The following is a 23,641-nucleotide window of genomic DNA, read 5'->3' on the forward strand; positions in this document are numbered from 1 at the left end:
GTATTTCATAATCTGCTCAGTTACTGGAATTTTCACGCACAACCATTTCCAGGGTTTACAAAGAATGGTTTGAAAAGGGAAAAACATCCAGTGCGGCCAGGCTGTGGGCGAAAATGCCTTGTTGAGCTAGAGGTCAGGGGAGAATGTGCCGACTTATTCAAGCTGATAGAAGAGCAACTTTGAGAAATAACCACTTGTTACAACCAAGGTAGCAGCAAAAGCATTTGACAACACGCACAACCTTGAGGCGGATGGGCTGCAACAGCAGAAGACCCCACCAGGTACCACTCATCTCCACTACAAATAAGAAAAAGAGGCTACAATTTGCAAGAGCTCACCAAAATTGGACAGTTGAAGATTTCTGTTGAGACATTCAGATGGTAGAGTCAGAATTTGGCGTAAACAGAATGAGAACATGGATCCATCATGCCTTGTTACCACTGTGCAGGCTGGTGGAGGTGTAATGGTGTGGGGGATGTTTTCTTGGCACACTTTAGGCCCCTTAGTGCCAATTGGGCATCGTTTAAATGCAACGGCCTACCTGAGCATTGTTTCTGACCTTGTCCATCCCTTTACGGCCACCATGTACCCATCCTCTGATGGCTACTTCCAGCAGGATAATGCACTATGTCACAAAGCTCGAATCATTTCAAATTGGTTTCTTGAACATGACAATGAGTTCACTGTACTCAAATGGCCCCCACAGTCACCAGATCTCAACCCAATAGAGCATCTTTGGGAGTGGTGGAACGGGAGCTTTGTGCCCTGGATGTGCATCCCACAAATCTCCATCAACTGCAAGATGCTATCCTATCAATATGGGCCAACATTTCTAAAGAACGCTTTCAGCACCTTGTTGAATCAATGCCACGTAGAATTAAGGCAGTTCTGAAGGCGAAAGGGGGTCAAACACAGTATTGGTATGGTGTTCCTAATAATCCTATAGGTGAATGTATATCCAGTAGAGAGCCACAAAGCAGATGCAGAAGTGCCGTTCTTCCTGTTACGAGTTGATGAAACACTAACATGGTTTTGGAAACACTATTTTAAGATAAAAAAGTTACATAGTGTTGCTTTAAACTCTGGTCAATTTATGAAGACTATAGTTAACTGCTCCTAAGATCTCTGCAGGTTAAATCGAGACAGCTAGCTAGTCCAATCTGAATTTACTGTTGCACGACTAAAACTCTGTGCACCACTTATGATTGGTTTAAAGACATACCAATAAACCAGAGCACCTTTCTCTCCCATCTCAGAATGCTGTGTGGAGTAGCCAGACCCTCCTCCTCCACAGCACTGTGGAGTAAGGTCTGGCAAAGCGAGACTATGATATTTTCAATAATACAATTATTGCTGCTTTCTGCTTACAATCAAGGCTTGAATGCACTGACTTTAAATAATTTCCATTGGTCATTTTATGCTTCCTAAAGCCATATTTGGGCAACGGGAGCCTTTTGCAATGGGTATTAAGTAGAGCCGGAACGACGTCTTGGAAAGGTCACCAGATCAATGTAAGGCTAACACAAATGAACTGTCATATTCCCCAGTCACTAATCCATATTTAGTCTCCAATCCATTAGTTGCTTCTTTTCAAAAAGGCAGGAGGAAGCACACATTCATGAGTTAGCGCAGGAAATCAACCGCGGATCTTCCGACAGTACCAAATGTAGAGTCATTGTGTTGCCCAAAACTGGAAAGGTGATTTTGATTATGAAAAATAAAATCAATAGAGCTAAACATAACTAGTAAAAATGTACACAAAGTTATTAACAACTGGTACTTTTTATGTTTCTTTTCACCAATATCATCTGGATTTTAGTGTTCATGCTGCACTTTAAACTGGCATAATCTCCAAGAAGCACTCCACGATATCTCCAGGTGCTGAGCAGCAATTAGATGCTGTGATATAAAAGAGACAGCAGCCACAGACAACACAAAGAGTTGTATTGCAGTACTTAGTTGACATATTCCATTGTTGAACAAAGCCAGTGTAGTTTTCCTCTCAGCTTGTCAAACTAGCAAAGCATGTAAACAAGGAGCAATGTCCCAGAGCATTCTCAGTGACACAGTGAAGTCTCCCTGACAAGGAGCTATAACTACGATGCAGTTGAAGAGTTGTTTTTGGTAACCTAACAACTTTCTCTTAATCATTTTTGTGCCACCATTATTACAAGCAAAACATAACATATTGGAGCATTTCTCAATTAACTTTTTAAGTTATAGTTGTTGTTTTTTATTTCAATGCAAAGACATGTCTTCATGACATGTATGTAGACAAACAAATCTAATTCATGTATTGTTTAGGCAACATACAGCATTTTGTCATGATAAGTGCAGTTTGTCAGCATGTAGAGAAACACCACTACTGGAAATGGAATAATCAGCTGTCCCTGGAAATTTATGCAGGGTGTCATCAATTTATATTGTTGGATGCTTAGTGTTTGTATGCCAACATTTTCTCCAGTTTGGACTAGCAGATGGTGAATGTTATTCCCTCCATTTTCATCACTTCAATTCTGAATAATTAGGCAAACTTGTATTTGTGGGCCCCCAAGTGGCAGATCTCTTTGCATTATATTCATCATTTCCAATACAACCAAATTATCCCCAGATTAATTCATATCAACACAGAAAGGGCAATTGCTGCAATAACAAATGTTTGCTGATGCTCACAGTTGTAGTGATTTTGAAAAGTATTTTATAATATGTATTTTAGAAAGAGAGTCACAGTGTTTTACATCTTTTCTCCAACCTCTTTGTTATTGAAGAGAATGACAGACGGTATTTTACATTGGAGCTACCACTTTAAATAATTTGGATAGGGATATGGCTTCATATCCTAAAGAAGAAGTCAAAGGATGATTTTGAATACAGTCTAAGCCTGACTGGACCCATTTGGAATCTGGGTTTGTTCACGACATGACACTTTGGTCCTCCCATTGACTCCAGAGCAGTCATGCAGAGCCCAGTAGGATTTAAGTTTTCCTTGGGCCAGTATGTGGTGTAAAATAGTCCAAGAATTTCCACCACTGAAATCTGATGTCCTTTAGCAACGGCCATTGAACGAGAAGAGAAATCATTATTAATTCACACTCAAGAATTTTGGCCATTACTTAACATAGGTAAATCTCAGTAGAGATGTCTCCTACTTCCTTCTTCAGAAATGTATATCATATCTCAAGGAACTCAGCAATCTGCCTGGATCAGTATACATCTGTAAAATTATAAATAAAGTGAAAGAGGACACAGACGTTTTGTCAGTGTTATTCTTGTCAATATTTAAACTATTTAGTTTCCCAGCAATGGGCAAGAAACCAGAGATCACATTTATTATCACCGATTTTATAGGTAGCTGCTCAGGATGGATCTACCAGTGTGTGGCAGAAATTGATCTTACAGTTGGTGTATTTATTGAACACTTCAGCACCACTCACCACATCAAAATTGTATTGACTGAGCAATGACCAAAAGTAAAAGAAGTCTATCTAAGAAGTTAATCTACCACTGCGATCAGATGGCAGAAATGTTAACTTTGGGTAAAATCTTTACATTTGTGGGTAGAGAAGGCGCACATATACATAAACTGCATCAAGGTTTATGCCTTGACGCAGAGGTCCAGGGTTCGAGTCCAACTTGTGATGATTTCCTGCATGTCTTTCCCCTCTCTCTCCCCTTTCTCACCTATCTGTCCTGTCCATCAAAGGCAGAAAAGCTCGCATAAATTACCCTAATAAAAAAAGTTAAATAAATAAAATTACACATCAATGGGATTACAATGCCCTTGATAATTAGGAACCCTTCATTTGTTTTTCAACATTTTCACATAAAAGTTGTTACTTTGTCAGTGGTTCAGACATGAATGACTCCTGTGTCCCCCAAGAGACTCTGCAGGCACAGTAGTTTGTTGGAGTCCCCTCTAATACCTCCGGGTGTGAAAATAAAGGAGTTTTCTATTAGAAAATGTCAGCCTAGAGCAGAAAAAGAAGTTGGCACCATGCAGCCAGCAGTAAACAACCATGTCAATACTTCCCACCATTGCCCTGCAACTCCCTTTCATCATTACATGAAACTAATGCCAAAAGAAATGTATATCAGGCAAGATAAATATCAAATAAAGGAGAAAACAAAAAGATGTATTAAAGCATTTATAAAAAATAGTGGTCCTGGATAAGAGTAATACTGATAGCATCAACATGTAAATATGCATAGAAATAGAACAATTCCTCTATAGAAACAATTGTTCTATATCTATGTAAATAAGTCTCAAGAGTTAAAATACAAAAAGTGTAAAACATAAATACTTTTAAAACCAGTAACCTCTTTAATGTGTTTCAGTGTACACATTTTTGTACAAGTACTAACAATATTTTGTGCAAATCGCATAGATATTCCAAATCTGACAGTTGGTAGACAGAAACAGAAAGTTTCACCTTAAAGCAATCTGATTAAATACAAGTCAAAGGTGGAATTTTAAAACCCTTACCAAGCTCTGCTTCTACAGTATTGTCTGCAAACCAGAAAATGACAGAAAGTAAAAAGCTTTTTTAAACCCTTTTGAATGAAGTCACTGGTACGGACCAAAGTACAGTGTGGATTGGTAGATCGATAGATGCCAGTTCACCTCCTGGGTGTTGCTAGGTGCTCTTGAGCAAGGCACCCCATATCCCACTCACTGTACATGAATAGGTCCTGAGCATGTGTTTTAATTTCAGGCCCATGTGTAGTGATTTCTAACAAAGATTGTAAATTGTAATTTCCCCACTGGGGATCAATAAACCAAATAAACAGGAGAAATTATCATTATTAGAATTATTATTATTTTAACAGGTAACTCTTTGGCCTTAGCCAAACCGTCCAAAGGTTACAAAAGGCATTAAATAGATGAACTGAATCAAAATTTACAGAGGCACAAAATATCTATTTTGACTAATGTCAGTAAAATGATGTTGTCACAGAGATTTCTGAATCTTTAAATGGTTTCCACAAATATGATCATGAGACTTTGTTCCTTCAAACAATGTGTTTGTCCTGTGTTGATTCAACGATACGCATTGTCCAGGACCAATGTAAAGTTTAAGAGACACTTGGTGACCAAATTAATAAAGACTGGCAGTATAGCACAGCCTGTGCACTATAACATGTGCTTTTCTTTGCCCTCCTAATTCTTTATGGTTTGAACAGATTAATCTTTAAGTTGCTTTTCATCAACAGCCCGTTTTTATAAAAAAAAAAGCGTTCCCGTATGTGACATTTTCAGAAGTTATTTAGGCATGTAGAAGTAACCATTACTCCAAGAAATTCATACGGCTGACTCATACTTACAATCCATCAAATATTCATTAAGCTATATGAAAAATAGGTTGTCAGAACTCAGCTGAGGATATCATTTAGATATTTGAGTCTTTTATAGAATGAGTAACAGAATTGCTGCCAATTTCCCTCTCACTGTATTCCACTGAGGCTTTTTCTGCGGTAGCATTAGAGCAGTACTCTGCTAAACATAGGCAGCTGAAGACTTCACAGGACTCAGGTTGGCCCCACACAGTGACCTCTAGCCAGCACCTGATGGAAATCTAACCAAGCATCACGCACAATTTGAGATTCCAGAGTAAACAAACAGGAGTGCTCTTCAAAGGTACAGCCACTAACAAACAGAAGAATGGGGTCTATCTGTTGCTCAATTCCCACAGTACGCCGTAAAAGAACAGACCTGCTTTATAACATACACAACCTAAAAAAAAAGTTAATATAATATGTGTTTTTGTGCAAGATGCCTAAATGCTGTACATACTAAGCTGTTATCAGACAGATTTGGATTTGTTTAGGGATTTGGCAAGTTTAGTTGACAGGTTCTGGGAGAGATGTTTCAGGTTTCAGGTGTTGTGCAAAGGTTTTAGTATTTTTTCACATGGAAAAAATGAAATAAACTGACTTGGGAGATATAATAAAGAAAGACAGATGATACACACCTCTCTTTGTCTTTGGCTTATCAGTAACAGAGTAGAAGGCAAAACACACAATACTTGCTTTGTCACCTTTGTGGTGCACGGAATCAATTCCCACGAAGATCCGTTTCCAAAGAAAAAAGTCAATTCCGGCACACACTTATCACCTCTGCCTTGGTTTATTTAAAAAGAGTTGACATTTCCAAAAAAAGTTGACGTTTTGTTCACAAGGATCCTTGGTTTTAAGTGTGGGAATTATTCAGTAGCAGGATAAATAATGTTTCCATCAAAATTAGATGGATGCTGCAGTTGCAGCCATTAAGATGGAAATGTTATTCCTTAGTTTTAGCACCCTAATATGGCCAATAACTGCAATTTTTAACCCCAATATAAGGTGCATCATTCCTCCAACTTTGGTCAGAATCTGTCTGAGATACTATAGTGTAGTATTGTGGATCATGAATTGAGTTAGTTGGCTGTCTCTGAATAATTTAGCATCACTTAATCTTACTATGGCAATCCCAAATAAATGCTTACTTGTTCCAAAATGCTGGTTATGATTTGGCTCTGTTAACCTTGGATTTTCCAATCACAAGCAACATCAGATCAGACTACAGTATGAGAAAAAAGTAAATAAACTGTTAAACCCAATAAGGAAATTACAGTAGGTCATAAGCCAAATAAAGCAATATTCACTAAGCTAAAACAGAATGGAATGGAATTGAAATAGTAAAAAATGCTGCAATAGCTTTTTTTCGAAGCAATAGGCCATACATTTTAACATCTTGGAGTCTACAGTGAGTAGAGAAAAAATAGTTTAGTGATTGTGCTCTTTTATCTCATGATATATAAACCTTTTCAGTTCTGTTTGTTTATCAGTATCAGTCTTTCGGCTTTGAATCCGAGAAAAAAGCATGTAAATGTATGACAACATTTGGAAGTCCCAGATTCCCCACCATCACCAGTAGATCTGTCTTAAACATAAGATGTTTGACCAAAATCTCCTAAACTGATTGATACACTTAAATACAACAGATATGTTTTTAATCAGATCGGCCTCAACTAGAAAACGACTGTATAGGTCAATTTTGATAGCAGCCCATAACGACCCATATTTACATTTGCTGTTAGGCTTCGACCTCCTGGGGGAAGTTGTTATTATCATGGGAGCAAACAAGGAAGTGAGGTGACAAAGTATAACAGCACCAAAAAAACACAGGAATCTTACTCAGGAGACTGGGGGGAGGAGGGAGCATTTACAGACCTTAGACCATGATGCAATTACGTCCTTGTTTTAGTAGTTTTACATGACTTATTAAGCCAACCCCTGATGATTTCCTAACCCTAAGTAATTTTGTTTCACCAAACTTAACTAGTACTGTTTCACAACATTAACTATGTGTTTGAAACGGTGGCCATTACATTTAATAGAATGTTCACATGATTAAAACTGGCACCGCAATCAGGTGTCACAGTTGCGTGATAAAAATGGCCACCCTGTAGCAGTAAATAGAACAGTCTTATATGTCTGTTTGGGAATCATAGGAATGTGACCTATTCTGTTGTTTAGTTATGAGGATGTGTTCATTTTTGATGAAGCTGGGTTGCATTGAATAAGTGCAGAATTCTGCTTGGCTGAGACAGGGACCCTGCATATTATTACAAGTTCATACAGTGTTAATTGCAGTGTTAATAAATGTTAATTAATTTGAGTATTAATCTTCATGTTTTAAATTCACTTTTCTTTAAATGGATCTCCTCTGTACTCACCTGTCCTCTAAATTGCTCTATTCAGTGAAGCAGGTGAGCTTAATATCTTGCCCTGTCAATGGCCTCTGAGCGGAGGCAGACTTTATGTTCTTTGGGTCTCTTGACAGGCACTCTAAAATGCTGGCCTGAGGGCAGGAGCATAATTCTGCAAAGGCTGGTCAAGACAGTCTTGAAAGGTATTTGCTTTCCTCATTGCTGGCCTGTTAGACTGTAATTGTGAGCGCTAGACATGAATTACCCCAATTATCTTATTTGTCATTTTTACTCCTAAGCTTTTCTCACTAAACAAGTAAACTTTTCCACACCAGGCTACAATACACAATGTGAAAAGCAAAGCAAAAGTAAAGCAAAAGTTCACCGCAGTACAAAGCTTTGCAGCTTTAGCACTTAAGATGTTCCATCATTTAACCACAACCAAGTAGTTTCAGTTGCCTAAACATAATCATACCTTAACCACAAGGTGGTCTATCAGAAAAACCCTTCTGAGTCATGCCGTCATGGATCACTGACAGATGATCTGGGTTTTGTTGTTTGTGTAATGACTTCTTGTCCTGATTTTGTTGAAGTGCTCAGCAGTGCTTCCAAAGTCCCACATTTTCTTACAGCTCACTGGCGATGATTTGTAATTTTGAACATTGCTGAAACAATGAAATGTCAACAGTGATAATAAGTCAGCAACAGATACCTGTGATATTTTCAATAGTTTTCTTATTATAAACAAATGTCACAAAAAGACCAAAACCAACAATGAATTGATCCTATTAGCAAGTGTTGTCTGTGTAGCCTTGAGCCAATGACTTACATTGTTATTGTTGCACTGGCTGATACATTTCTTCTTTATGTTGAACCTTGGCACTGAAGTTTTTTATTTGATCCCACATACACTGTCCTGCTGCTATAAATACAGTAGTGCAACAAATCCACAGCTGAAAATACTCACCAACAAAAACATTATTAAAGGCCTTAACACACAAGGAATGAAACCAAAAAAACGAAACATAAATTGGGAAAACATTCGTTGACAATATTTGATGTTCAAACCTTTCAACCATAACTGACACAAATAGTCATGATCCGTGCATTCCTCTGAAAATTAAAGTTCTGTACACAATCGTCATAAAATTATTGAACTGTAAGTTTAAACAACAGAAATAATTGATCAGGTATTTATAGTCCATAGCATAACAATAGCTAATGTAGTTGGAAATTAGTGTTTTTCCATAGGTGACCTTGACAAGGAAGTATGTTTACCCCTCTGTTAAAGGCTACTCACCATCACAAGCAAGTTTAACAGCAACACTTCCCCAGATATTCTCTTTATCGTTGTCAAAAATGGTACTATTTTGCATGACCAAATGAATCAATTGATCAATATCTCTATATGTATTTGACGGTATGAACAGAATTATCATATTGGCGTCCGATAAAATCTATTGATGGCGAGAAGAAAAACTCATTATTTTATTGGTGGCTTGTTTTTATCATTATTCAAAATTTGCGGTGATTGAACCACTTGCGGAAATAAAAAAACTAAACTGCGAAACACGAATGTTCCATGTTCTGTGTGGATACACTCAGAAAGACAGATGGATTAAAAAAAAAAAAATTCTGTACAATTGCAATAGCAGAGATAGTTCCAGCTAATAGTTCCAGCTTTTTTCTTTAAACTTTGATGAATTGAAATTAAAATAATCTAAGTTTTGTTTCTTCTTCTATGTTAATTGCTATTTTTTGAAATTTAATTTGAAATAAAAAAAATCTAGGGAAGTCCCTTGTTTATAAGATTATATTTACAAAATCAGTTTTCAAATGTCAACAGAAGCCGTTTGGAAGTTATTTTGGCAGTTTATATGCAATTCATTCACTTTGCCAATGGTTCGGGCATTTGCTGAAACCAGCAGGGATGGCGGAAGTTGTGCTTTTTGCCAGTGTAGTCATCAGGCTTTGCTCACTAAATTTACAGAGCTGGACAAAAGGCCAGTGATCTGTCTGCATCAACATTCTAGTTAATATCACTTATAATCTAATGATTTGCATTCTAGTACTACTAAAGACTCACAGGATGAGGAACAGTGTCTCCCGTAGGGGTAAATAGGCTTTTCCTGATTGGTCCACATCCCTGCAAATGTCACTGCACAGAGATGAAAGTCTTAGTGATATCCCTGTTCTCTACCCTTGCCACTTAACCAGTTCTAACCCCTCAAACAAGACTTGGCGAAATTTTAATTACTTTTTTGAGAGACAAGATAGAGTCAAATGAAAATATCAAACACATTATTTCCACACTTGACATCTCCCAGTCTGACATGAACTATAGACTATTCCTGTGTGCTAGCATATTAATTTCCCACTGTTTTTATGAAACTATGGCAGTTCGGTGGGCAATCTGTTTTGGGTATTGATTAATTCCCACAGATAAGGTCATGGTGCCTGTTTGTTTTTTTGGTTTCCAAACACATGATTTAATGTGATGTAAGAAGTACTGTATGTACCTGATTTCATTACTTGCCATCAGATGTTTCTAAGTGATGCTTAACAATAAAGCAAAGGATTTGATTGCTTGTGCTGCCTTATCGAATTCATGTTTGACAGAAAGAACTAAGTGTCTAAGCACACACTAAGCACTGTGTGTCTGAGATATGTGATTAAAAAGTAATTACAAGGATGATACATAGTCAGGAAGTTATGCATTCATTGATATGCTTTCACAATTTAGAAGTACAAATGCAAATAAATAAATAAATAAATCTGAAGTGTTGTCGGTGTCTGTCTAACTGGATTCATTAGCATGTTTGCAAGTCAATGATTTGTTTTATGTTTAAGTTATTTGTAGGTGTAGCACATTGAGATATCTGTGTGTGTGCGTGCTTGCGTGTTTTCATGTAAAGGTACTAGCAGATTCTTTTTGTGTTTGCGATTATTGGCGGTCAACACATTTGGAGAAGGGACCCTTTCTTTGTTCTCCTAGATAGACCCATGTCATAGAAAAATGAAGGAGCAAAGCACCCTGAGGATTTTGCACCGCGTTTTGTTAATGCTCAGAGATGATGTGAACATACTAACATGTGTGCGTAAACAAAAGAAGTAAAATGTCTGTGTGAGTGTTTATTATCTCTGAGCTGACATGTGTCCTTTGTGTCATGACAGATGCTATGTTACTGGTGGCAGACAGACTGGAGGGACCCTTCAACATTGAAGCAGTTATAGAGCCAGTTGACATCAAGATCTCTGAGGCCATCATGGCCATGCAGGGCAACAGCATGCAAGTGTCAGCCAAGGTACTGTCTTCTGAAAGAGCTTTGTTCGCTATGCTATGATGTGATTTGCTCTAAAAATAATGCATCTTTACATTGAAACATTGTATACACTAACTTATTTATACCTAATTTTCTTATTTGTATGGTCATGTTTTATAAATAAGTGCAAAATAGATAATTACAATGAGACAATACAAAACATGAATAGAAAAAGAAAGGGAAGGAAAACAAACAGTTAATGTAACATAGTAAACAGTGAGAATAAGTTGAGTTCAGTAGTTGAGTCTACTTCAATTTAGCACATTCTAATTATTGCAGATTTATTTATCCATCTTAATTCTCATGGTGTGGGTGAAAATTCCCCTTAGATAATGGGGCCTGACCCTTTGCTATTTGAGCACCAGACTGTACTACTCTATGCCCATTGAGAGCAGACAGACTACATCTTATGCATATTTTAAAGCTTTCTGTTTTTTCTGTTTTCATTTTTATTTTAATGGTATATCACAAATTGTGCCATAACCTGAGACAGGGTGAGTTTAATTTTTCAATATTTAACAAAAAAACGTTATCTATCCATAACCTAATCAAAGTGGTGTCCAAACCTAACCACACCTGGGATGCAAGACGGGGATACTGATCTTTTAGACATTTAGAGGTATATAAAGGGGATTTTAGGAGACTGTTTAACATGCAAGAGAAGCAACACATTTCTTCTTCAGTCTACAAATTGCTAATCAGTCTTTGGAAGTCTTTGGAGTTTTGAATTTCAAGGAACACATTTAGGGTATTATCCCACACAGAATAGTATGTCATTGTCTTTTTTGTCCAAGGCAGGTTTTTCAGTTCAACATTTTATTCAGACCCTTTGGTGTAGTCTGGCCTATCTTGATGCCAGAGTTACAAAAGTCAGTGGGAATTACATGTCACATTCTTTTTCATATCAAGAAGGCTGCAATTTACAACTTTACCCTGTGTCTATGCACTTGACACCTCTTCCCTACAAGGTTGTACTTGGAAGACAGATTGCTTGGAAGACAGATTGCTTTGAGATTACAGTCCTTCCTGCAGCACAGACCTGTTGAAAATCGGTTTGCTTGTGTGATGTAAAGAATTACAGAATTGTAATTATTGTGAAGAATTGATACATACAGTATTAGAGAAAAGACAGCCTCTTGTCCTGACATGCAGCACATTAGAGTGCTTCATCACATACAGAGCCAGGGGTCGGCAAACCGGCCAGAGAGGAATGCTAATGAGCCGTGCGGTTTGGTGGTGTGTTGTTTGGGCCCTTAGAGCCTGTAGAGACCAAGCTGTCTGAAAACATCTATTCTCAAAATGAACCTCTATGAACTACACATTGATTAGCGTAAGGTTGCCATAATATTAATATATTTTGTCTCACTATTAGCAACAACACTTTATTTTGTTTGTATTTAGTTTACATTTTAGGAAAGTGAAATCAGTTTATTTGAGCAAAAGCAGTGTTTGTCCAAGTGTAGAATGTTAAAGAAAATGAAGACATTCTATGTTTTGCAAAGCCAAAATTGTCATGGTTGCAAATCAGAATACCATTGGCCTATGAAATATAATAAGATATATACATAATAAGTTTTCAGGTTCATATATGTTCATGTTCAGGTTTATACACTAACTCATATCTCATTTACATTATCTTTGTGATAAAGTGGTTGCAGTCTGACCTGCAAGAGTAGGAATTTTGGTAAAATATATGAGATTTGTATTTCATTTTGAAGCCACTATCCTGTACTGTAACAATAGCCTTCAATTGCATGTGAGAAACAGCATATCAAGGGTTAATTCCGTTCTCTTTTTTGCCATCAATATGGCACGTCCTGTACAGTAAAAGGAGCGTCGGGCACTGATATACGGCATTGGTTCCAGGCTGGCTCTATATAGTTTTCTATCTCAAATCACAGACCAGAAATTGTGCTCTGAGCAAATTGTCAAAAGCTTCTGAAGGGAAAAATGTCATTGGTGTAAGCAAACTACAACTTTTGTGAGATCCAATTGGATGTGTATTCTACAAAGAAATAGCTTATCCTTGGCTCAGTGTAGGGTCCATGTGGCTTTGGACTGCAAATAACCTTGTTTCAATTCAGTACTATTCAGCACAGCAGTGAAGCTCACATCTCACCATAAATAAGAAATATTGTGTTAATGTTGCAAAATCAGACAATTTCCTAAAGATGCTGTAAATACTTAACACCACTCTGTATCCTCTTTCCTCTTTGCCCCGTCTCTGTGGTAATTGTATCTCCTTCTGTTCATTCTATGTTTATTTTAGGTTTTTCAAGGGTGTGGCCAGCCAAAGCCATCAGGAATAGGCAGGTCTGCGCGTGGCATCTCAGATGTGTTCAGTGCTCGCTTCAGACCCTACACCCCTGAAGAGAGGCCAACCACAGCAACTGGAACCAGCCTGGATAGACTGGTATGTACAGAAACAATACAAGAAGGCCAATATTGTCAACTGTGTTGGAAGGTTAATGACGAAATAAATGAATGGTTAAATGAAATAGAAAAAAAATATTATATAAAGATTATTTTGGGGGGAATTTTTCCCTTCACTGTAGTGATAGTGGACGGACAGGAAAGGGGGATAGAGACGGGGGACGACACACAGCAAAGGGCCAGAGGCCGAACCCGAACCCGGGCCGCTGCAGGACCCAGCCAACATGGCACAAACGCCCCCACCGGGCAAGCCAGTAGCTGCCCCTGTTATGACAACTTGACATTAGGCCAGATAACATAACCTGTTTTATATTTGTCAAAGCAGGCCTAATTATCAAACTTGAGGAAACTATTTAGGTGAATGTGTTGACATCACATTAAATTGTCGTAAGTGCTTGTCTATCATGAGACCATTAGAATTGTGTGGTGAATATTTTCCTTCACCTCAAGTAAAGTGAAACAATTTGGCTTGATCATTAAGAGGTCATTAAATGTTTTAAGGCCAGTTTACAGTGAATACTGTACAGAGGTGATTTACTGAGTTTAGGACAGATAGCGTTAGATTTAGGCTACTTGTTGCTTAAAGGTCCCATGGCATGGAATTTTCACTTTATGAGGTTTTTAACATTAATATGAGTTCCCCCAGCCTGCCTATGGTCCCCCAGTGGCTAGAAATAGCGATAGGTGTACACCGAGCCCTGGGTGTCCTGCCTTTGAGAAAATGAATGAGGTCATAAGGGTCAAGATTACCTCCCCTTTCTCTGCTTTGACCGCCCAGAGAATATGGCCCACCCATGAGAGAGAGACATCATGACTTTCAAACAAGCAAAGTGGCAGTTGGTCAAGTCCACACCCCCAGCATCCACATTGCCCCCCCCCCCCCTTCTTAAAAAGCTACAGACTCAGAAATGGCACATACTATGGAAAGCTCATTGTGGGACTGGCTCAAGTGGCTGTAATTCTGCACCAAGGCTGAATTTTTGGAAAGATACTTCAGATATGGTATTAGGGGACCACTAAGGTCTATCTAAAAGCATTCAAAGAGCACCATGTCATGGAACCTTTAAGTAACAGCTAGCCGTTTACCTCTGTTAGATTCATACCTGGGAGCCAGTAGCCAAACCCAGAAAGAAAACCAACTTGGTACTGTATTCCCTGTCCTCAAACTGACCTCCTCTGTATGTCTCTGAGGCAGTGTTTGGTCCCATCCGGCCGTGTTCACTAAAAACTCTGTTAATCTTTAGCAAATTTGCTTTTCCTAGCATGGAAAAAAAATGACCCACCCTATTCTGCCTTTGATTGGCTAGAACTTGCCTTCATTTGTTGGTTTGGTTAGAATTAGGCATGATTAGTGAGATTGGGTAGGGTAAGAATACCGGGGTAATACAATCAGAGGAGGAGAAAGGTAAAGTAGGGCATGCCACCATTTCAGAAAACTCAAATTTGCTGCCGGGACTGGGAGCTCCCAGTGTGGACAAACAGATTTGCCAGAATTGCTGTACCAAGACCAACAACAGTCTCCTAAATTGTTTGGGCTCTTATTTTGAAGCTTAATTATGTATGATGCAGCCAGTTCATGATGGTTTTATTTAAGAAATCTATATTGTAGCACAAAATGATGCTAAACACTCTATCCAGAAGTGTTTTTGAGATGTACTTGAAGTCCAAAGACCAGAAACAAAATGCAGGCCCTAAAAGATTTAAAGAAAAGTTATTATAAATCTATGTTCATATAGTCCATGTAGGCCCAAGGTTCTGTGTGAATTACACCACACTGTGATAAGAGTAAAAATACTTTACAGTTTCTCACACTCTCAGTGCCAGAGGTTGCAGAAAGAACATGCTTTGCACTAACCTACTCGGACATATTGTTTTAGATATATACCTCAGAGTGTGTATTGCTGCAGGAAAAGAGCCATTAGAACCGATTACAAAATGTACTTAATCAAAAAAAGTGGGACCTGGGCCCTAGCCCAGAATTTATACTGCTCCCAGAATCAGTGTTGAGGAAGCTAAAACAGATCCAACATCTACCCACCAAAGTTAAGGATAATGACAAATCCTAAGACATTAATTGTGGCAATAAAAGAGCCATTCAAGTTAACAAGGTGTTAAAGCAAGTCCCACAACCCAAAACTCTGATCTCTTTAGCTGTATGCTAATGAAGCTGTGCATCTTTTCTGGCTTTGCTATAACATGTATGCTGCTGTGATGTCTCTAGGTGCTTACAAGGGCCTAATAAATATCACATCATAAATGCATCATAATGTAATTGTAAATTCTTTTGTTCCATGTCAATCTGCATTATTGTCATGTCATACAGTACGATACATTGTTAATCCTTCTAATAATAACACAACATAGTGTCTTCATCAAATTTTCTCTTTAACAAATGTACTATGTTGTACAACATTAGTGTAAATTGAATGAATTAGACTGAGAGACATTTCAGTGAAACAATTACTGCATGTAAGGCCATGGATTGGATATTATTAAACCATATTTGTTATGTCACTAATTTGTACTTTGACCAACCCATTTATTAAATGTTTCTTTATGTAATCTTCTGTTCAAATGGCAAATCCATTAAACGTTCTGTCCTTTTCAAATAAAAGGCACAGTTGATAATCTTCTGCTGTACAAGTTTTGTTAGATAGGATTAAAATGGAAAATGTGCAGGAGCAGAGAAGCAGATTAAAGGCTGCCGATTGTCATGTGTCATCGATACTACCCAAATTCTAGTTGTAATTGTAAAAATAAACACGTTAAGTGAACCACAATAATTGTGTGAATCACCAGATCCTTTCAAATATTGTTGTTGAATTCAGCAGATCATTACATACAGGGCAAAAAAAAAAAAAAAACTACTGCGTACCCATGTAGCGCTGCCGTCTGTAGGTCCTGATCTTTCCAATGATCAGATTTGATGGCAACATATTTTTAAAATTATTTCACAGTAGAAAATTTATCAGGAATAAAATGGTTTGAGGTACTAAATTGCATAGTGAGAGGAGGCCGGTGGATGAAATATTCAGCTGTACCATTTATCATTTAACTTTTTACTTCACTAACTAATAGACATTCTTTTGCTCTTATTCTTTCTCTCTGTCTCTCGATTTTTCTGATGCCCAATTAAATCTCTTTCTTCTTCATTTCTCTGCTGCTCCCAGAGGGTTGTGTGGAGGACAATGCAACACAGTGTAAGATTTCCATTCCTCCTTTTACTTTCACCATGTGATCTGTCTTATGGTGTTTTAATCAAAATGCCTATTGAGCTTGGCTTCTTTACATTATTCAGTTGTTTTTATTATTAATTGCTTGTTTGTGACATGGTTGTTTATTTACTTTGATAGAATTATTTTGGATGTTTTATAGTCTAGGGAGGTCAATATTCATGATTTTTGTCCATTTCTTGTTTTGTCTAAAATAAGCTAGCTTTTGCAGCATTGTGGTTTAGTGGTTACGGTTGTCATTGTCTAACAGTGAGACGGTTGTGAGTTTTAATCTCTGACATTGTTACTACTGTTTGAATTTCACATTTTTCTTTATGGTTCCCTCCGGGTTTTCCCACTATTAAAAGACACGCAACCCAGGTTGTGGGGCACTTATAATTTGCCAGCCCATGCATGTTGCTGACCTAGCAAAGATTGGTTTACGTACATTTTTTGTGCATGCTGGGCCAATTTTGTGCACCATTTGTGATGTAGAGAAAGAGTATGCTCTTTAGTCTTTGCTTGATTTTGTGCATACTTTTGTTGGTTACCAATAAGAAGAAGAATCTGAAGGATTTTGTTGAGCAGGCTTTGTGACTAGTTTAATCATATCTTTAATCATTTGAATCTTGAATTCTAATATAAAAGCCTTTTGTAGTACTCAGTTGATCTATCAAACAATATGTCAGAAATCAGTTAATTTTGACATAAGGGAAATATAAATTATTTAAGAATATAATAACACACAACAATACTAGTAGTTGTTTATAGTCAGTCATATACATATACATATACAATTTAGGACACATGACTGAAAAGGCACAGGCAGAAGCATAAAGCTTATATATGCCTATCCTGCATTCTTACAATTTATTGTACCTTCCAGAAAAAATAAAAATAAAAATAAAAGGCATTCACAGCTTTACAAACCATACTTTTGAAAACCAAAAGTGAGTTACACATTTCTATCAAATCTCTTTTACAAGTAGTTTTTAAGAGTAAACTATACCTTTTATCCCAAACTTACTCAATAATCAATAATTGGCTGTGATCTATACTATTAAAAGCCTTCTCTAGGTTATTATAAATACCACTGGGACACTTAACTGCCTTTATCATGTCTTCTACCACCAGCATCACTGCAGAGGTAGTAGTTCTATTTTTCCCAAATCCATACTGGTGCTCACTCAATAATTTACTAACGACGAGAATATTTAGTCCCCAATATTTATATGTGTAATGTATTACTTTTTTTAAGAAGGGATACAATACATTGTCAACATCTTCCCTGAATAAAGAACAATATGCTTGTCGCTGCCTGTTGTGTATGTTCAAAGTCAGCATTTTATCTGTTACATACAAAACTAAACATCTACAGCTCGTGGTAAAATGCTTGGTAAAGAAGCATGATCCTACTATGACTGTATAGGAGACATATTGTGATTATACATGCATTCATTAGCCTAAAGTCTTCAAACCTTGGATACAGAAAGCATGATGTATGTACAAAAAATCACAGGGCAACATTTCTGTGTTACACTCACGGTCTGAATGTAACTAGGGTCTGATTTGCTAGTTTAGAGATAATTACACAATCAGTGATACTTTTGCACACATTCATTCAGAGAGAAGGAAAGGTCAAATGGTTCAGTTCAGTGGCGGGATTATCAGAGATCTGCTAGTTTTCACAACAACATTGGTTTCAGGCACAGAAAAAAGGAGCAAAATGTTTAGTAAATATGACTGTGGTAGTCATGAGCCTAGAGGTTTATGATGACTATGTACTGTATCAGTCATCATTACTCATTATATATTTACTTAAGTAGTTTACTCTCAAATCAATTTGCAGCATGTCTCAAACTTGGTTTGTTTGCGGGTGATTTGTGCTAGTACCTCTAACATGTCATCTTCTCCTCAGATCAGAACAGAATTAGATAAAAATGCTTATACACAGTCCAATCCTCTTCCTTTTCCAGCTCACTGCTAAATGATTTAAAGCTAGTGGGTTTATTATAAAGAGTCATGTAGCTGACCTATGTTCACATATGTTGCTTCATTGACAACATATATATTAAATAAATACAAATATAGTACTGGTTAAAACAATGATGTATGGTATTATATGTGCTTTGTTTTATGATTGGCTGGGTATATTTTGCTTTGTCTGTGATTTTTAATGTAGGTAAGATAACTGGACTATTTGCCCATGCAACTGAATGCTAATTAATCTGTATGATACTGTATAAGTTATATTAATGGTATGCCCCTACAGTGTTTACAGAGAAATCTGTCTTGCTGGGGTGCTGATTCATCACAGGGACTGAATGACCTTCTCCTTCTAATTCAAAGAAAAGCTTCTCTTTGAGTCGGAGAGGGCTGTTCTACTGTAAAGCACTGACTTTGTTTGCATATATTTATATATGTATTGTTTTGTGGCGTACTGCCTTGGTAAAAAAAATACTTAAATTGATCGCATCCCACAGAAGATGTGTTTAATTACTAAGAAATGGAATTTTGTGTCTGCTACAAACCCTCTGCTAAATTTGAAAACATAACATTACTGCACTACGAACTGTTACATTGTACAGTATTGCGGCTCAGCTCAGACTTTGTTTAGCCATGCTAGTGGCACAGCTCTAGGAATTGCATTGTTGACTGGTCCAGCACTTTTGTTCAGACTGACATTTCTCAACAACTTTTGGATGGATTTTCTTGAAATGTACATTCATATTTCACAGAGAATAAAGCCAACTGATTTTGGTGATCCCCTGACTTTTTCTTTAGTGCCACTTAAATTTTGACATTTGAAGCTTAAAGTAAAATGTCTCAACAGCAATGTGATCCACTGACTTTTCATCTAGTACCATCTTTCCAGTTCCTTGGTTAATGACCAAATACCTAAAAAAAACTAATGACATTGCCTTTGGGTTCTGGGTCATCTACAACAGCAAAGGCGAGAGAGTTGTGTATAAGACGAGGACGCTGTCTGAATGTTATGCAACATGCAAAATGCACATTTGACGGCATCATCTAGATGTGCTGATCACCTGGGCGAGGAAAACATTTTGGGGGCATTTTATTAGAATACAGCATAGAAATTGTTGGGTTTCTGTAAATAACATCACAGAGTAAGGTCTAGACCTGCTCTTTTATGAAAAGTGTTGTGAGATAACTGTTGTTGTGATTTGGTGCTATATCTGCTTAGTCTTATAAGAAATATTGGATAGGATAGAACAACAAACAATGTAATTCTGCTTAATAAAACCTCATAGTCATTATTAATTTCACTTTTTCCATTTTAAACAAAATGTATATCCAAATACAACTCACATTTTCATGGAAACATTAATTGGTCATGTGACATGGCAGCCAAGTGACTGTAGTCTGATCCGATGGAATCACAATTGTCAGACTGACAGCAGTCTAATGGACAGGGACGGGGATCACCAGCAGAACAGGATGATTCAATCAGTAAGGCATTTGACATTTACAATGGCATTGCCGGGGTACCCTGGTTTAATGTACAATATAGTATTGATAGATAGATAGATACTTTATTCATCCCAAAGGAAATTTTACAAGCACATATACACACATATATCACACATACATCATAAAAATAAAAATCAGTCACAGAAGTGCAATAACCATGATATGGTAAGATACTATGGTAGACTGTGTGCAATGGTGCAAAATTGAACAGTGCAGTAGATCATAATTAAATATTAACTATGACTATTACATATGAACATAATAACCTATAAACTGACTGATTGAATAAGAATAAGACTAATATGTAACATGGAATAAGTTATAATATGTGAGATGTAGATGTTATGACCACAGTCCAGATTGTGTAGGAGGGCTAATATGGCCAATAAGACAGTTGTACAGCAGACAAGTGACATGATGATAGGGGCTGAGAGAGACAGGCTCATGCTGAAAAGTCAATTTCTCCCCTCCCCCCTTGTGTTGTATTGAAAGCTGGATGGCCCTGGGAACAAAGGACCTCCTTAACCTGTCTGCTGAGCATGACAGTGACAGAAGTCTGCCACTGAACATGCTCATCTGTGAACGTGCTGTGTAGCGGGCGGCTGTCATTGTCCATGATCGCCAGCAACCTTCTCATTGTCCGTTTCTCTGCAGTTGCTGTGAGCGACTCCAGCTCAATGCCAACAACAGAGCCAGCTTTCCTTACTAGCTTGTTCAGTCGCCCAGCGTCTCTCTTCTTAATGCTGCCTCCACAGCACACCACAGCATAAAACAGGACACTGGCAATGACTGACTGGTAAAACATCCAGAGGAGCTTACTGCAGACATTGAATTACCGCAGCCTCCTCAGGAAGTAGAGCCGACTTTGCCCTTTGCGATACAACGCATCTATGTTAGCTGACCAGTCCAGTTTATTCCATGTGTACCCCCAGGTACTTATATGTGCTGACCACCTCAACATTGACCCCTTCAATGGAGACTGGAGTCATGTGTGGTTTAGATCTCCTGAAATCCACCACCAACTCCTTGGTCTTTGTTGTGATCAGCTGCAGGTGGTTGAGCCTACACCATTGCACAAAGTCATCCACCAGGTTCCTGTACTCGTACTCCTGTCCATCTATGATACACCCCACAATTGCAGTGTTGTCCAAAAACTTTTGCATGTGGCATGACTCAAAGTTGTAGCTGAAGTCAGAAGTGTAGAGGGTGAACAGGAACGGCGAATGCACAGTCCCCTGAGGTGCCTCGGTGCTGCAGAAACAGTCCTTCAGCCTGACAAACTGTGGTCTCTCTGTCAGATAGTCTGTTATCCAGGATACCAGGTGAGCATCAACCGCCATCTGCACAAGCTTGTCTCCCAGTCTGACAGGCTGAATGGTGTTAAATGCACTAGAGAAATCAAAGATGATTCTCACAGCACTTTTTCCCTTGTCCGTAAGAGATTGCGCTCTGTGCAGTAGTTGTATGATGGCATCCTCCACGCCCACCTTCTCCTGGTATGCAAACTGGAGCCGGTCCATCATGTCTGCCGCAGTCACATTTATATTCTGAGGGTGTTTAGAAAAAGTCTCTTCCTTGGTTGCACATCAACATTTCTAGTCTCCATTTATTTTGCAAATGATAGGCAGATGTCTGATGACACAAATCTGACATAAATGACTTTGTTCTCTGTCAGCTTCAACTAACTTTGCTGACAAGACATTACTGTGAATTTCTCCGTTGCACAAATGCTTGCAGAAAAAAATGTGATGGATCTCCTGAGGGGAGTCCATTATTGATTCATTTGACTGATTTCTAAATATTTTGAGCCTCTCTAATGTATTGTTTGTTGTTCAGCACTGTTGAAATGTGGATGCAGTTGGAAAGAAAGTAAATCAGTCATTAGCAGTGGCCAGGCCTTTCTCCACGCTCCATTTGACGTTGTTTTAGCAGAGCATCAGAGCCAAGAAACAATCTGGCAACAACCATTTTTCTCTGGAAGTGTAAAATAAATAATCATTCTTTTATTTCTTTAATCAATCAATGTAATCCAGTGTTGATGGGCACCACCTATGTGTATTTTATAGCAGCTACTTATAGCAGCTACACTATACTGAGAGGAATAAAGGGTGTTATGTAGATTTTTGGAAACACACTGTGAATTTTAATGCATGGAAAGAAACCCAAAGCTGAACATCCTTCAGCTTTTGAATGGGAGTAGGAATCTCTATTCCCACAAGAAAGTTTCTTCCTGCCAGAGTAATCAGTCATTTAGAAATCACTCCGCCCAGTACAGACACAACTGCCAATTATGACCAATAGTAACATGGCCAAATTGAGTCATGCGGTAAAATGGATCCAATAATAGCTCTACTGACATGTACTTCAGATCGGTTCTCTTCAGATTTTCTCTTTAATAGCAACAACTTCTGTATAGATCAGCAGGCGGGAAAAGAACCAGTGTTAAGACCAGTTAATCGCCCTGGCATGCTAATTCAGTATACTGGGCATGCTGAGCTAATGTTTTTGCAGCAGTAACAACCACAGGGTGTGAGCCCTGTTGGGGTTTCTAGACTCTATATCACATTGTGCTGACAAAAATCTGGGGGGGGAAATAATTATATATATACTGTGTGGTGTCATAAATTGACAACATTTTTGAATAAAATGGCTACGGCTGTTTGGTAAATGGAAGAGTCCCACCTTAGAAGTTGTTACGTATGATAACTGTGACTAAGACAGGTTGTTTGTAACATTTTACCTTCTACTAAATTAATTCCTAATTGATTAATGCTCTTTCTTTTTTGCTCAATATGCTGTTTTTTGTCTGCATAGTAACTCTGTTTTTATACTTTGACTTTTGAGAAGTAAGATCCAGAGATTGATGTCAATCCCCAGCTCCATAAACACAACCACACTGTAACAAATTGGACGGAGGTTTTCTGACTGTTAGGTGTTTCTGGTGGCCACAGAAGCGAGGAAAACCTGCTGTCAAGGCTTTGTTCATGCAATGTTCCGATAAAGAAATGGATGTTCAGTGTAAATTCAATACTTGAGCTGAGAAACATACAGTCTTTCCAACACTTTGCTGGGCTATTTAAATTTTTTATTTGACACCTATTAAAGATTATGTTAAAATAATGGGATGGTGTGAACTAGTTTGTCACAGTTTTCACCTCCATGGCTTAATAGAGGGCAATTAATACCGTCTGTCCAGAGGTGATTCTTTCTGTCAAAAGAGATGGAAATCTGACAGAGACTGATGTGTAATCAGCTGTGCTTACACAACAGAGGCCTGTCTAAATTAGAATTAATGTATGTGGACGGACACAACAGATCAATGGGGCCACCTTCTAACTTCTCAGTCTAAAGGCAGCTCCATCACTCTGATTAGCATTTCATCCATGAATTCTCCTGCTTGCTTCACTTCCTCAGTTCATATTAAACTATTTTTTTTTACTACTTTCATGCTCTGCTATATTAAGACCAACTGATGCATTAAGCAGTAAAATGT

General features: G+C 37.9%; 1 protein-coding gene across 3 annotated transcripts in view; it reads left to right on the plus strand.

Moving 5' to 3' along the window:
- Positions 1 to 23,641, plus strand: part of LOC116696725 (glypican-6) — a 149,585-nt gene that overhangs the window by 105,629 nt on the left and 20,315 nt on the right. For 2 of the 3 annotated variants that reach the window (XM_032528062.1, XM_032527908.1), the window contains exons 5-7: positions 10,863 to 10,993; positions 13,281 to 13,424; positions 16,615 to 16,644. In XM_032528062.1, coding sequence (XP_032383953.1) covers positions 10,863 to 10,993; positions 13,281 to 13,424; positions 16,615 to 16,644 — 305 coding nt within the window. The remainder of the gene's footprint in view (positions 1 to 10,862; positions 10,994 to 13,280; positions 13,425 to 16,614; positions 16,645 to 23,641) is intronic. The other variant, XM_032527982.1, reaches the window with a different exon arrangement.

The sequence above is a fragment of the Etheostoma spectabile genome, chromosome 1 (assembly GCF_008692095.1).
Source record: "Etheostoma spectabile isolate EspeVRDwgs_2016 chromosome 1, UIUC_Espe_1.0, whole genome shotgun sequence".
Lineage (NCBI taxonomy): Eukaryota > Metazoa > Chordata > Actinopteri > Perciformes > Percidae > Etheostoma > Etheostoma spectabile.